The sequence below is a fragment of the Aquarana catesbeiana genome, linkage group LG04 (assembly GCF_042186555.1).
Source record: "Aquarana catesbeiana isolate 2022-GZ linkage group LG04, ASM4218655v1, whole genome shotgun sequence".
Lineage (NCBI taxonomy): Eukaryota > Metazoa > Chordata > Amphibia > Anura > Ranidae > Aquarana > Aquarana catesbeiana.
Window position 1 is genome coordinate 681,026,674 of NC_133327.1, and position 16,656 is coordinate 681,043,329.

The window sequence follows — 16,656 nt, forward strand, 5'->3', positions numbered from 1 at the left end:
TCCGCACCTTGTGGGAGCCCTTTAGCTCCAAAATTCTGAGCCCATCATCATCCCTCTGTGTCAGAGCACCTCATCACCTTACATGTCGGAGCCCCTCATCGCTCCCCCATGTCATAGCCCCTCATCACCCTACATGTCTGAGCCCCTCATCACCCTACATGTCCGAGCCCCTCATTGCTCCCCATGTCAGAGCCCCTCATTGCTCCCCATGTCAGAGCCCCTCATTGCTCCCCATGTCAGAGCCCCTCATTGCTCCCCATGTCCGAGCCCCTCATTGCTCCCCATGTCAGAGCCCCTCATTGCTCCCCATGTTGGAGCCCCTCACCACACCCCCGATGCCAAAGAATTTCCCTGTATCTACGTTAGAGCCCCTAAACTCCTCTCATGTGGGAGCCCCTTATCTCCCCAACTCTGAGCCCATCATCACCCCCTATGTCAGAGCCCTCATCACCCTACATGTCAGAGCCTCTCATCACCCTACATGTCAGAGCCTCTCATCACCCTACATGTCAGAGCCTCTCATTGCCCCCCCCCCCCTCCCATGTCAGAGACCCTCATTGGGTTAAAGAAGAAGATACAGGTCTGTGAGAGCCAGAAATCTTGCTTGTTTGTAGGAGACCAAATACTTATTTTCCACCATAATTTGCAAATAAATTCTTTCAAAAATCAGACAATGTGATTGTCTGGATTTGTTTCCACATATTGTCTCTCATAGTTGAGGTCTACCTATGATGACAATTACAGGCCTCTCTCATCTTTTTAAGTGGGAGAACTTGCACAATTGGTGGCTGACTAAATACTTTTTTGCCCCACTGTATATAAAAGTCATAAAACACAGTTCAGTGGAGGACACTGGGGAGAGTCGGAGGATAAATTGTATTGGGGTTTTCCTCTTTGTTAACTTCTGTATTGTTGCACGGTGTGACTCCACCTTCCATAGTACATCTCTCAGTATGATGTCATTAGTGGAGGCGGGAAGGTAGGTGTGTGCTGTGCAGGCAGTACTCTGTATCATGATATCATTCTTTGTGTCCCATGTATAGGAATGTACTTCATCCCCGTCTCCTGTTTTCTGCTGTTTAATATGTTTGATTGGGCCGGACGAAGCATCACAACGAGGTTCATGTGGGTGAGTACGATGCCAACCTACCGCCAAATCCATAATGCAGCTTGTAGGTCAGGCAATGGCAGCTCAAGTGCTGATTGTGCAGCCGGTCCCCTTTTTTATAAGATCAATGAAGGCAGAAATGGGAGACCTTTTTCCCGTTTTCATGACATATCTTATTTTAGAGCCAATGACATCATCCCCGGGTCTCTTTGCTTCTCTATGCAATGCAAGCAGATCATGGCTGGTGCCGGCAGGTTGCTGTACATAGCTTCCTGAAAGCTTCCAGCCGCTGCAGTTATACTGCGGCAGATTGGCTCCGCTGCGCAAAATCCCGTAGCTGTATGTGATCTCGCGAGGTTCCAATAGCGGGGGCGCGCCGTGAGCTCCGCGAGTCCGACCGCAGGTCCCGGGGATACGCGCGATCGTCTCACGAAGAGGAAGAACGGGGAAATGCTGATGTAAACAAGCATTTCCCTGTTCTGCCTAGGGGCAGGACACTGATCACAGCTCCCTGTAAATCGGGAGCGGTGATCAGTGTCATGTCACACATAGCCCCTCCCCCCTACAGTTAGAATCACTCCCTAATACACAAAAAAAGGGGCTCTGACAAGAAGTAGTAAAGAAAAAGGTATGCCACATCCCATAATATAGAAAAAGAACAAAGGATTCCCCTTGGGTGTGATTTTTAGGGCATTACCATAAATGATACAATGTAAGTATAAAAGTAATTTTATTCCAAAGATCAAAAAAGTGACAAAAAATATAACATAAAAAAATCAAACACAAATAATATGTACAAACAATTGCATCAAAGGCAACATGTATGAAATGGAGGATACCACAACATGGCAATTGAACAGACCAATGGTATGGAATGTAGTAAGTCTCACTACATACTACATTCCATACCATTGGTCTGTTCAATTGCCATGTTGTGGTATCCTCCATTTCATACATGTTGCCTTTGATGCAATTGTTTGTACATATTATTTGTGTTTGATTTTTTTATGTTGTATTTTTTGTCACTTTTTTGATCTTTGGCATAAAATTACTTTTATACTTACATTGTATCATTCATGGTAATGCCCTAAAAATCCCACCCAAGGGGAATCCTTTGTTCACTCCCTAATACACAGTTAACCCCTGCAGCGCCCCCTCCTGGTTAACTCCTTCACTGCCAGTCACATTTACACAGTAATCAGTGCATTTTTATTCGCACTGATCGTTGTATAAATGTAAATGGTCCCAAATAGCGCCAAAAGTGTCCGATGTGTCCGCCATAATGTCGCATTCACGATAAAAATCGCTGATCGCCGCCATAACTAGTAAAAAAAAAAATTATTAATAAAAATGCCATAAAACCATACCCTATTTTGTAGACGCTGTAACTTTTGCGCAAACCAATCAATAACCTGCTTATTGCGATTTTTTTTTTTTTTCTTTTTTTTTTACCAAAAATATGTAGAATACATATCAGCCTAAACTGAGGGGAAAAAAAAAATTATATATTTTTGGGGGATATTTATTATAGCAAAAAGTAAAAAAATATTGCTTTTTTTTTTCAAAATTGTCGCTCCTTTTTTTTTGTTTATTGTCTCTCTCTTTTTCTCTCTCTCTCTCTCTCTCTCTCTCTCTCTCTCTCTCTCTCTCTCTCTCTCTCTTTCTTTCTTTCTTTCTTTCTTTTTCTCTCTCTCTCTCTCTCTCTCTCTCTCTCTCTCTCTCTCTCTCTCTCTCTCTCTCTCTTTTCTCTCTCTCTCTCTCTCTCTCTCTTTCTTTCTCTCTCTCTCTTTCTTTCTCTCTCTCTCTCTCTTTCTTTCTCTCTCTCTCTCTCTCTCTTTCTCTCTCTCTCCCACTCTCTCTTCTCTCTCTCTCGTCTCTCTCTCTCTCCTCTCTCTCTCTCTCTCTCTCTCTCTCTCTCTCTCTCTCTCTCTCTCTCTCTCTCTCTCTCTCTCTCTCTCTCTCTCTCTAGCCCGGGAAGGACAGTAAATTGCTCCCCATCATGGTGGTGGCCCGGCTCATCTTCTGGCCTCTCTTCATGATGTGTAACGTCATACCTCGCCAGTACATGCCCAATCTACTGAATCACGACGCCTGGTACATCTGCATCATGATCATCTTTGCCCTGTCCAACGATACCTGGCCAGTCTCTGCATGTGCTTTGGACCCAAGTGAGTACCTGTCTCCACCACACCGGAGCCTGTTACCCTTTTTTGTATCCCTTATCAGTGCTGCCCCCTAATGCTCAGTCATATCCCCGCTCTAGGGGCAGCTGGCAATACAATGGAGCCTCACTATCAGGCAGATGTTCAACCAATCTCCCGTTTCAAAGCCCCCCTTATCGCCCTCCCCATGTCAAAGCCCATCATCACCAGGTTACTGTGTACAATGTTGGGCTGCTAAGAGATGAATTGTCCAAGGTATTGGTATACAGTGCCTTGAAAAAGTATTCACACCCCTTGAAATTTTCCACGTTTTGTCATGTCACAACCAAAAAACGTAATGTATTTTATTGGGATTTTATGTGATAGACCAACACAAAGTGGCACATAATTGTGAAGTGGAAGAAAAATGATAAAAAGTTTTCAACATTTTTTACAAATAAATATGTGAAAAGTGTGTGTGTGGGGGGGGGGGGGGGGCATTTGTATTCAGCCCCCTTTACCCTGATACCTTTAACTAAAATCTAGTGGAACCAATTGCCTTCAGAAGTCACCTAATTGGTAAATAGAGTCCACCTGTGTGTAATTTAATCTCAGTATAAATAAAGCTGTTCTGTGAAGCCCTCAGATGTTTGTTGGAGAACATAGTGAACAAACAGAATCATGAAGGCCAAGGAACACACCAGACAGGTCAGGGATAAAGTTGTGGAGAAGTATAAAGCAGGGTTAGGTTATAAAAAAATCTCCCAAGCTTTAAACATCTCACAGAGCTCTGTTCAATCCATCATCTGAAAATGGAAAGAGTATGGCACAACTGCAAACCTACCAAGACATGGCCGTCCACCTAAACTGACCGGCCGGGCAAGGAGAACATTCATCAGAGAAGCAGACAAGAGGTCCATGGTAACTCTGGAGGAGCTGCAGAGATCCACAGCTCAGGTGGAGAATCTGTCCACAGGACAACTATTAGTCGTGTTCTCCACAAATCTGCCCTTTATGGAAGAGTGACAAGAAGAAAGACATTGGTGAAAGAAAGTCATAAGAAGTCCTGTTTGCAGTTTGTGAGAAGCCATGTGGAGGACACAGCAAACATGTGGAAGAAGGTGCTCTGGTCAGATGAGACCAAAATTGAACTTTTTGGCATTAAAGCAAAACGCTATGTGTGGGGGGAAACTAACACTGCACATCACCCTGAACACACCATCCCCACCGTGAAACATGGTGGTGGCAGCATCATGTTGTGGGATGCTTTTCTTCAAAGGAGCGGGCCGGGAAGCCGGCCGCCGTGTCCTTAACAACCGATGATTTATCAGGCTTCCCCACTGACCGATGAATGTAAAGAAAGGAATGCTGGCAATAGAAAATTCAGAAAGAAAAACAACGTCTGGCCCCCCCCAATCAATGGGATTTAAAGGAGAATCCCCCCCCCCAAAAAAAAACATACCAGACCTTTATGCAGCCCGGCAGGCCAGGAAAGGGGGGGGAGAACCATACCAGGCCACATGCCCTCAACATGGGGTTGGGGTGCCTCACCCCGCCATGTGAATGAGTGTGGCCTACCCATTCACCAGAAATAATAAACACACTACACAAGTTTTTGACAATTCCTTTATTAAAAAGATAAAAAACAATGTCCCCCCAACGTAGATCCACCGTTAATCACGCCGCCCGCCGGACCCGAAAAAAAACAAAACCCTCCAGTTTGGTCAAAGGCTCCCCGTCAACTGCCTGCTCCTCCGTCTGACATTTCCTAAATAGCTAAGGGGCGGAGTCACCTGATGACGTCACCGACGTCACTTGTGAGTCATCAGTTGTTAAGGACGTGGCAGCCAGCTTCCTGGCCCGCTTCTTAAAGTGGTTGTAAACCCTTACAGACCACTTTTGACTACAGGTAAACCTATAATAAGGCTTACCTGTAGGTACCCCGGATATCTCCTAAACCTGCACAGTTTAGGAGATATCCCCTGCATCAGCATGTGCCGACGTCATCGGCACATGCGTACTGACGAAACGGACCGAGCGTGCCTTTTCTTCAAGCTGATGTGCCATTACCGGAACCGGGAGGTGTGCCGCCGGCCAGAGCAGTGTGCCACGACCGCTGCGGGGGGGCTTCGATCTAAGGTAAGTACTTCATAATGAGCTAGTATGCTATGCATACTAGCTCATTATGCCTTTGTCTTGCAGGTTTTTTTTTTTTTTCATTTTTGTGGGTTTACAACCACTTTAACAACCAGCTATTCTTCACAAAGAATTTGAATCGGTCAATCGTTTTTTGACCAATCCAATTTCGGATCGTTCAGAAAATTTGGAATTTGTTAGAAAATTAATAAACGAAACAAAATGAAATCAAACGAAACTAAATGAATTCCGAAATGAATCAGTGAAGCAAAATTAGTAACATAACAAATCTATCCGAAACGAAATACATTTTTCCATTCTGCACATGTCTATTGTATATTGCATATCCCTGCTATTTATTATCAAATATAAGGCTCAGTTCACTAAGGCTTGATTTACATATAGTTACATAGTAGGTGAGGTTGAAAAAAGACACAAGTCCATCAAGTCCAACCATGTGTGTGATTATATGTCAGTATTACATTGTATATCCCTGTATGTTGCGGTCGTTCAGGTGCTTATCTAATAGTTTCTTGAAGCTATCAATGCCCCCCGCTGAGACCACCGCCTGTGGAAGGGAATTCCACATCCTTGCCGCTCTTACAGTAAAGAACCCTCCATACAGTTTAAGGTTAAACCTCTTTTCTTCTAATTTTAATGAGTGGCCACGTGTCTTGTTAAACTCCCTTCTGCGAAAAAGTTTTCTCAATATTGTGGGGTCACCAGTGCGGTATTTGTATATTGAAATCATATCCCCTCTCAAGCGTCTCTTCTCCAGAGAGAATAAGTTCAGTGCTCACAACCTTTCCTCATAACTAAGATCCTCCAGACCCTTTATTAGCTTTGTTGCCCTTCTTTGTACTCGCTCCATTTCCAGTACATCTTTCCTGATGACTGGTGCCCAGAACTGGACAGCATACTGCAGGTGCGGCCGGACCAGAGTCTTGTAGAGCGGGAGAATTATCATTTTATTTAGCCATTACTTAAGTTTTTTTTTTTTTTTTAATCACATTATTCAGAGCCTGTTGTATACTGCATTTTCCCCCCCTGACACCTCTGACTTATCTTTGCAGGAAGGTGGATGGATACGAGGCAGAGACAGCTGGGGCTATCATGGCATTCTTCCTGTCGCTGGGCTTGGCGCTTGGAGCCGGTTTCTCCTTCCCTCTGAGGATTTTGGCCTGATGTGCCCCACCGATGCCCCTCTGACACCCAGCAGAGTCCAGTGCTACCTCGTGTGTGTGTTCAATGCACTTATAAGCAAAGTTATCCTATCGCATTACTTACCGAAGCGCGGAGTGGGGCCCACTCTCCGCAGTGGTGGAGCCGCCAACTCCACCACCACCACCTTTTTCTATTTACCTCTATACCCCCTACGCCCTCTCCTCCTGGGCCTCACCCCGCTGGGACAGATGGAATGGACACATGCTATCGGCCCTGATTCGAGCCCACAGAGCGGCCATGTAACACACTGACCATAAACTTGATTCCGTTATTTCTGGAAGGCCGCGTGATTTCCTGGAGAGCCTCCGTGCAGTAAACCTGAAGAGGAGCGTCACTCTGATGACATAAGAACTTCCTCCACCGATGTCGTGCGATCTTCATATGTATCATTGTAGAATCCTTTCAATAACGACTCTCCTCCTAGCAAACAGCTCGAATGGGAATTTGTGTGTAGATTCCTCACAATTTGCTGCATTTTATATTATTTAGTATCATATTATTTGTTTTTGTTTTTTTAGTACCGTTCAGCGACTTTTTTATTTTTATTTTTATTTTTACAGAATTCATGTCATTTGCAGAATGTGAAATGATTTGCATTTATTGGCTTTCGTGTGGAATGAATTTTATTTGTAAAGCTGCTGGTCCTGAAATGTTATCTTTTGTACATATAAGATGCCCTTTGTTGTATTTCATTTGGTTTACATTATATAAAAGCCAAAAAAATTAGGGGAAATTTTTTTTTTTTTTTTTGGGGGGGGGGAGCGATTTAAAGGGATATTCCAGTTGTGATTAGCCTTTTATTCTTAGAGGTCATTGATGTCTAGATGCCCAGGACAAATATAACAGTGTCAGCATTGTGCTATTAACGTAACAATAACTCTAACTAATTTGCATACCAAAATAACATTTAAATATTTCTTTACAAAAACATATAAGGCTTTATTTGATACACTGTTCTAATAAAAAATTTCTGTTTATTTATTATTATAGGCTGACAAATTTGCAAACCTGTAATTTTTTTTTTCTTACATTTTTCTTATGTTTTAATTCGAATACTGTAATTGTATCTGAAAATGACAGTATTAAACCGATGAACGCTGCAACCTTTAGAGCCCATTCACACAAGGACGACTTGTCAGGCAACCTAGTCGCCTGACAAGTCGCCTCCCGTTCTGTGCTATGGAACCGTTCTAAGGGGAGCGACGCAAGTCGCTCCGACTTAGAAAAAGGTTCCTGTACGACTTCGGGGGCGACTTGGGGCAACTTGCATAGACTTCTATACAGAAGTCGTTTTGCAAGTCGCTCGGGCAGTCGTTTGCAGGTCGCCTCGCTGAGGCGACCTGCAAGTCGTGTTGCCCCTGTGTGAATGGGGCATCAGGCTGCTATGCCACCAATAGGCTGATGCCTTTTCTTGTCAATAAAGCCTCCAATCTGCATGTGTTTACTATGTCATAACGGACATACAGTGTTGAAAAATAAATATTTGATCCCCTGCAGATTTTGCCCACTTACAAAGAAATGAAGGGTCTATAATTTTTTATCATAGGTGTATTTTAAATGATAGAGACAGAATATCAACCAAAAATACAGATACAAATGATATAAATTGAGTTGCAGTTTAGTGAGTAAAATATAAGTATTTGATCCCCTGCCAACCAACCAACAATAATTCTGGCTCCCATAGACTGGATACAGTAGGTGCTCATGTGGTACACAGATTAGTCCTGCCAATGTAAGAAGGTGCTCCTAACAACAACTCGTTATGTGTATAAAAGACACCTGTCCACAGAATCTCTTTCTTCCATTTCAACCTCACCATCATGGGGAAGACCGAGGAGCTGTCAAAGGACATCAGGGACAAGATTGTAGACCTGCACAAGGCTGGAATGGGCTACAAGCCAATCGGCAAGAAGCTTGGTGAGAAGGAGACAACTGTTGGAGCGATTACTCGCTAATGGAAGAAATACAAAATAACCATCAATCGCCCTCGGTCTGGAGCTCCACGCTATGTTTCGCCTCATGGGGTGAGGATGACCATGAGAAAAGTGAGGGATTAGCCCAGAACTACATGGGAGGAGCTTGTGAATGATCTCAAGGCAGTTGGGACCACAGTCACCAAACAAACCATTGATAACACAATACGCCGCCATGGAGTGAAATCCTGCAGCGCCCGCAAGGTCTTCCTCCTCAAGAAGGCACATGTATAGGCCGGTCTGAAGTTTGCCAATGAACATCTAAATGATTAGGAGAAGGATTTGGAGAAAGTGCTGTGGTCAGATGAGATCAAAATTGAGCTCTTTGACATTAACTCGACTCGCCGTGTTTGGAGGAAGATAAATGCTGACTATGACCTCAAGAACACCACCCCTACAGTCAAGTACGGAGATGGAATCATTATTCTTTGGGGCTGTTTCTCTGCTAAAGGTACAGGCCGACTTTGCTGCATTGAGGGTCCAATGGACGGGGCCATGTATTGTAAAATATTGATGGAGAACCTTCTTCCCTCAGGCAGAACACTGAAGATGGGTCTTCCAGCATGACAATGACCCAAAACATAGCACCAAGGAAAGAAAGAGTGGCTCAAGAAGAAGCACATTAAGGTCGTGGAGTGGCCTAGCCAGTCTCCAGACCTTAATCCTATATAGAAAATTTATAGAGGGAGCTGAAACTTCAAGTTGCCAAGAGACAGCCAAGAAACCTTAAGTATTTAGAGAAGATCTGTAAAGAAGAGTGGACCAAAATCCCTCCTGAGATGTGTGCAAACCTGATCACCAACTACAAGAAACGTCTGACCTCTGTGCTTGCCAACAAGGGTTTCTCCACCGACTACTAAGTTTATGTTTTGCTTCGGGAGCAAATACTTATTTTACTCACTGAACTGCAACATAATTAATAACATTTGTATCGTGTTTTTTCTGGATTTTTGGTTGATATTCTGTCTCTATCATATAGAATACACTTATGATAAAAATTATAGATCCTTCATTTCTTTGTAAGTGGGCAAACTTACAAAATCTGCAGGGGATCAAATAATTATTTTCACCACTGTAGTGCTCACATGATCAGAAACCACTCTGACTGGTTCATGAACATCAATGGGGACCGGAGCTGTCAGTAACAACCAGGATAGAGAGCATTACCACTCACAGAATTGTAACATGGCATCCCCAGCATCCCTGTACCTGTGGAACATCATATATAATAAAAGATGAAACACTCAGTGCAGTAAACCTTGTGAAACTTCCAGGGATGCTTCCAAGCTTGTATTTAGCGTAGAAATCATATCAGGGAGGTAGATATTTTTTGTAAAGTGTGTAATGCAAAGCGCGTAGGGGTCAGGAGTGCACACTGCACAGAGTGCAGGGGTCAGAAGTGCACAGGGCTCAGGCATGCGCAGGGGTCAGGAGTGTGTCATGCATGATTACAAGAGTCAGGAGCTCACAATGCAGAGTGCAGGAGTGTGTAATGCACAGGAGTCCAGAGTGTGTAATGCACAGAGCGCAGGGGTCAGGAGTGTGTCATGCGTAGAGTGCAGGGGTCAGGAGTGTACAGAGCGCAAGGGTCAGGTGTGTGTAATGCTCAGAGTGTAGGTGTGTGTAAAGCCTAGAGCGCAGAGACCAGGAGTTCATAATGCACAGAGTGCAGAAGTGTGTAATGCACAGGAGTCCAGAGTGTGTAATGCACAGAGTGCAGGGGTCAGGAGTGCACAATGCACAGAGCGCAGGGGTCAGGTGTGTGTAATGCATAGAGTGCAGGAGTGTGTATTGCATAGAGCGCAGGGATCAGGAGTGCACAATGCACAGAGTGCAGGGGTCAGGAGTGCACAATGCACAGAGTGCAGGGATCAGGAGTGCACAATGTACAGAGTGCAGGGGTCAGGAGTGCACAATGCACAGAGTGCAGGGGTCAGAAGTGCACAGAGCGTAGGGGTCATGCATGCGCAGAGGTCAGGAGTGCACAACACACGGAGCACCAGGGTCAGGAGAAAATAATGCACAGATCAGTAGACAGAGAACAACTAAAAATTACCTCTGTCCCCAAGGCAAATGCCCCACCAGTACAGATCCACCCCCCCCCCCCCCAACTAGAACAGCTCTCCCAACCCCATGAAATCCATTTATTGGACTAGACAGTTTGGAGTCAGTAAGACTTGTGTCCAGGTTATCCACCTGCTGTGAAGATCCAATTAGCTACACACCTAGTCCAGCCAGGCCATCTCCCTTTTTCCTTTACATTGCCTGAGCAATGGCTAGTTTTATTGAGTGTCAGGTCCCCCAGTGATTTCCCAGAAGATTCCTAGTGACCTCCGGTGCTTCCTTGTGTTCCCGGGAAGGGTCCAATTGACCCCCAGTGCTTCCTTGTGTTCCTGGGAAGGGTCCAAGTGACCCCCAGTACTTTCTTGTTTTCCTGCGAAGGGTCCAAGTGACCCCCGGTGCTTCCTTGTGTTCTTGGGAAGATTCCAAGTGACCTCCGGTGCTTCCTTGTGTTCCTGGGAAGGGTCCAAGTGACCTCCGGTGCTTCCTTGTGTTCCTGGGAAGGGTCCAAGTGACCCCCAGTGCTTCCTTGTGTTCCTGGGAAGATTCCAAGTGACCCCCAGTGCTTCCTTGTGTTCCTGGGAAGATTCCAAGTGACCCCCGGTGCTTCCTTGTGTTCCTGGGAAGATTCCAAGTGACCTCCGGTGCTTCCTTGTGTTCCTGGGAAGGGTCCAAGTGACCCCTGGTGCTTCCTTGTGTTCCTGGGAAGGGTCCAAGTGACCCAAAGTGCTTCCTTGTGTTCCTGGGAAGGGTCCAAGTGACCCCCAGTACTTTCTTGTCTTCCTGCGAAGGGTCCAAGTGACCCCCAGTGCTTCCTTGTGTTCCTGGGAAGATTCCAAGTGACCTCCGGTGCTTCCTTGTGTTCCTGGGAAGGGTCCAAGTGACCCCCAGTGCTTCCTTGTGTTCCTGGGAAGGGTCCAAGTGACCCAAAGTGCTTCCTTGTGTTCCTGGGAAGGGTCCAAGTGACCCCCAGTACTTTCTTGTCTTCCTGCGAAGGGTCCAAGTGACCCCCAGTGCTTCCTTGTGTTCCTGGGAAGATTCCAAGTGACCTCCGGTGCTTCCTTGTGTTCCTGGGAAGGGTCCAAGTGACCCCCAGTGCTTCCTTGTGTTCCTGGGAAGGGTCCAAGTGACCCAAAGTGCTTCCTTGTGTTCCTGGGAAGGGTCCAAGTGACCCCCAGTACTTTCTTGTCTTCCTGCGAAGGGTCCAAGTGACCCCCGGTGCTTCCTTGTGTTCCTGGGAAGATTCCAAGTGACCTCCGGTGCTTCCTTGTGTTCCTGGGAAGGGTCCAAGTGACCCCCAGTGCTTCCTTGTGTTCCTGGGAAGGGTCCAAGTGACCCCCGGTGCTTCCTTGTGTTTCTGGGAAGGGTCCAAGTGACCCCCGGTGCTTCCTTGTGTTCCTGGGAAGGGTCCAAGTGACCCGCGGTGCTTCCTTGTGTTCCTGGGAAGGGTCCAAGTGACCCCCAGTGCTTCCTTGTGTTCCTGGGAAGATTCCTAGTGACCCCCGGTACTTTCTTGTTTTCCTGCGAAGGGTCCAAGTGACCCCTAGTGCTTCCTTGTGTTCCTGGGAAGATTCCTAGTGACCCCCAGTGCTTCCTTGTGTTCCTGGGAAGATTCCTAGTGACCCCCAGTGCTTCCTTGTGTTCCTGGGAAGATTCCTAGTGACCCCCAGTGCTTCCTTGTGTTCCTGGGAAGATTCCTAGTGACCCCCAGTGCTTCCTTGTGTTCCTGGGAAGGGTCCAAGTGACCCCCAATGCTTCCTTGTGTTCCTGGGAAGATTCCTAGTGACCCCCGGTGCTTCCTTGTGTTCCTGGGAAGGGTCCAAGTGACCCCCAGTGCTTCCTTGTGTTCCTGGGAAGATTCCTAGTGACCCCCAGTGCTTCCTTGTGTTCCTGGGAAGATTCCTAGTGACCCCCAGTGCTTCCTTGTGTTCCTGGGAAGGGTCCAAGTGACCCCCAATGCTTCCTTGTGTTCCTGGGAAGATTCCTAGTGACCCCCTATGCTCCTAGTGTTCTATGTTCTGAGAGACTCCGAGGTATCCAATAGTTGCTGCCCCCATAGTGTCACAGTGACTGTGTTGGAGAGCGCAGTGCAATGGATTTTCCAGTTTGCTGCCCTCTAGTGTCATTTGTTATGAAGATAATTTTTGGAGCTCCAATACGTCACTTGTGAAAACCTTACATTTTGCTACAAAATTAGATTTATTAAAGTAGAACTAAGGCTCGGTTCACACTGCCGCTACCTACAGTGCGACTATGCCAGGTGACTTCAGTGCGACTTTGAAGCAACTGCAGGGAACGCTTAGGTAAACTTCCTGTAACGTCAGATCCAAATCACATCAATCTAGATAAGGATTTGACTTGGAGGCGACTTATATTAAAGTCTATGGGCACAAGTCAGATAGAAGTCGCCTTGAAGAACAGGACCCTTTTCTAAAGTCGGAGCGACTCCAGCAGTGCGAATCATGACGGCCCTCATTGACTAACATGGGATTTCACATGTCATGTGACTTGGGGGTCTCACAAGTCGGATCCCAAGTCGCGGCAGTTTCAACCGAGCCTGAAGGCAAAACTTTTCTCCCCATCCCTGGATAGAGTTATGCCCTGTACACACGATCGGACATTGATCGGACATTCCGACAACAAAATCCATGGATTTTTTTCCGACGGATGTTGGCTCAAACTTGTCTTGCATACACTCGGTCACACAAATGTCGGAAATTCCGAACGTCAAGAACGCGGTGACGTACAACACGTACGACGAGCTGAGAAAACTGAAGTTTAATAGCCAGTGCGACTCTTCTGCTTGATTCCGAGCATGCGTGGAACTTTGTGCGCCGGAATTGTGTACACACGACCGTGTGTATGGAGCATAAGGGAGTATTATAACCCGTCAGTTGTATTTATTTCATTTTTAGACATCATGAGGGGAATCCCTTTGTTGTCATTAGAACTAGTGTCCCCATTGGAAGATTTCCCCCCTATTCCTGTTCTGGGGACAACCCAAAATTTGGGATTTTCTTTCACTTTTGATTAGGCAGGAATAGGGGTACGGGGGGGGGAGGGGGATAGGGTTACAGAGAGGCAGGAATAGAAGTACAGGGGATAGGCATATGGGGGGTCATGAATAGAAGTACAGTGGCAGGAATAGGGGTACAGGAATACATGTACAGGGGGCAGGAACAGGGGTACATGAGGAAAGGGCAGGAATACAGGTACATTAATGAGGGTATAGGGGAGCAGGAATAGGGGTACAGGAACAAGGGTACAGGGAGGCAGGAATAGAGGTACAGGGGGGCAGGAATATAGGTACAGGGGGTAGGAAGAGGGGTACAAAGGTGAAGGGCAGGAATAGAGGTATAGGAATAAGGGTACAGGGGAAAGAACGGGTATTGGGGGGGGGGGCAGAAATAGAGGCACAGGGGTACAGGAATACAGGGGGCAGAAATATATGTATGGGGGAGGGGGGGGAACAGCAGGAAAAGAAGTACAGGGGGAAGGAATTGGCATATGAGGGGGTGGGGGGGGGGGGGCAGGAGGAATAGTAGTACAGAGATAGAGATACAGTGGGGCAGGAATAGCGGTGCAGGGGGAGGAAGAGCAGAAATAGAAGTAGAGGAGCAGGAATAGGGGTACAGGAACAGAGGTACAGGGGGCAGGTACAGGGGCAAAGGGCAGGAATAGAGGTATAGAAAAAGGGGTATGGGGGGGTAGGTACAGGAATAAATGTACAGGGGGGCAGAAATGTGTACGGGGGAGGAAGGAATAGAAATATGGGGGGAAGGAATTTGGCATGGGGGGGGCAGAAGAAGGAATAGTAGTATAGAGATACAGTGGAGCAGGAATAGGGGTACAGGGGGGGAAGGGCAGGAATAGAGGTATAGGAAAAGGGGTACAGGGGGGAAGGGCAGGAATAGCGGCATAGGAAAAGGGGTACGGGGGGGGAAGGGCAGGAATAGAGTTATGGGGGGGCAGAAATAGATTGCAAGGAAGTGGGATTAATAGTAAATCGTAAACAATAAGGAAACAGAAACTGTAGCAGAGGGGACGGGAATGGAGGCACGTGGACCAATAAGGAAGCAGAAATGAAAGCACAGGAGGCGGAGGTAGAGGAGGACAGAGATCTGGGGGGTGGGATTAGAGGCGGGAAAGGGGTGGCGATGGGGAGGGGTCAGGATGGAAGGCACTAGAAGGAAAGCCCAAGCACTCCCGTCTCCCATGTGCTTCCACCCAACAAAGTAGTCCCTGCTCCCCTCCCCCTCCGACCTATTGTCTCCATTAACCCTGCGAGTGCCGGAGGCCGCAGTTCTCTATTTCTAGACTCTCTGCAGCCTCAGCATCTCCCCCAATCCCTCCATCAGCGCACAGACCTATGACGTCGTATAAGATGGTGGGGGGGGGTGGAATGATGGGACTTGTAGTTCCCCGGGATCTGTCTGTCCAATCCTGATCTGACCGTGTATGGTGACATGATTGGAACCTTCTAATCCAGTCGTCCTCAGGACCCACCAACAGGCCAGGTTTGCAAGATAACTGAAATACATGACAGGTGATCTCATTTGCTGCCGTATTCTAGTCTACATCTCCCCCGAGGTAATACATAAGATCTGGCCTGTCGGTGGGTCCCGAGGACCGGAGTTGAGGACCGCTGTTCTAATCCACGACTTTAATCGGTAAAACGGTGAAAGATATCCGACTCCGGAATATTCTACACCGCCCTATGCTGTGTTGGTTTGCGGGAGATTTTGGCGTGGTGGAGAGCGCTCCCCTCCAAAGAAACGAAAAAACGGAGGACAGATCATTCCTGGAAATAACGTCATTATCGATACATTTTCAGAAGCCACGCCCCCCCTCCCCCAGTCCCCACCCACCCACATGTAACCCTTTCCCAGCCCCCTGACCTGTCATGCGATTGTTCTCGAACCTGAAAACAGAATTCATCAATTTGTTATGTTTTTCTAAGGCTGCCCACACACCATGCAATCTGATTGTACAATCTCCCTTAGATCTACCATCAACTATGTAGTGCCCAATCAATCGTTTTCAATCTGTGCATACACTGTGCACGGGGAGGATGTTTCCTTTTATAACTTCCCAGGTTGTTACTTTGTATCTCATTGTTACAAAAAAAAAAAAAAACACAAAAAGAAACAGTTTTAATAAAAAAAAATTAAAAAAAATGAAACATGAAACGGCAATTGTATCAATAAAGACAGAACGAGAATCTGAATGAAAATGACTGGCATGGAGAAGACACGGAAAAGCCAACCATACACGCTACGATCTGATTGTACAATCTACTTACAATGCAGTGCTTGGATCTGCCTGATTGGATACAAACCGTATGGATGACTTTGGGAGGACCTCAGGCTACCGAGGTGAAGGAAGATCTAAGTGAGATTGTACAATATGATTGTAGCATGTATGGCGAGCCCTAAAATACACGATCGCTCACAGATCTGACTATTTTCAAAGGATCCTTCACTGTAAAACGATTGTTCAACATGACACGGACCTGGTCAAGTCTGCTGAAATTTTATTTCAGGTACTTATATAGTGCTGTCAATTTACGCAGCGCTTTACATATACATTGTACATTCACATCAGTCCATACCCTCAAGGAGCTTACAATCTAAGGTTCCTAACTCACATTCATACATACTAGGGACAATTTAGACAGGATCCAATTAACCTACCAGCATGTCCTTGGAGTGTGGGAGGAAACCGGAGTACCCGGAGGAAACCCACGCAGGCACAGGGAGAACATGCAAACTCCAAGCAGGTAGTGTTGTGGTTGGGATTCGAACCAGCGACCCTTCTTACTGCTAGGTGAGAGTGCTACCACTACACCACTGTGCCGCCCTTATAGTCACCATCAGTAGAGGGCGCTTCATTAGGGGTGCCGCCCCCCTAATCCATCTACATGCAGGGAGCCGGACACATGGATTCAAATGGGTTTTTTTTTTCCTGAAGAACATGATTACAGCCAGAGGCTCTAATTGGCTTAAAAAAAGGG

At 46.5% G+C, this 16,656-nt stretch overlaps 1 protein-coding gene across 1 annotated transcript in view; it reads left to right on the plus strand.

Moving 5' to 3' along the window:
• Nucleotides 1-7,335, plus strand: part of SLC29A1 (solute carrier family 29 member 1 (Augustine blood group)) — a 68,722-nt gene extending 61,387 nt beyond the window's left edge. Inside the window, 4 exon segments of the mRNA XM_073628984.1 lie at nt 941-1,129; nt 3,078-3,237; nt 3,240-3,276; nt 6,459-7,335. Of these exon segments, the coding sequence (XP_073485085.1) occupies nt 941-1,129; nt 3,078-3,237; nt 3,240-3,276; nt 6,459-6,570 (498 nt within the window). The 3' untranslated portion in view covers nt 6,571-7,335.
• The last annotated feature ends 9,321 nt before the right edge of the window (nt 7,336-16,656 follow it).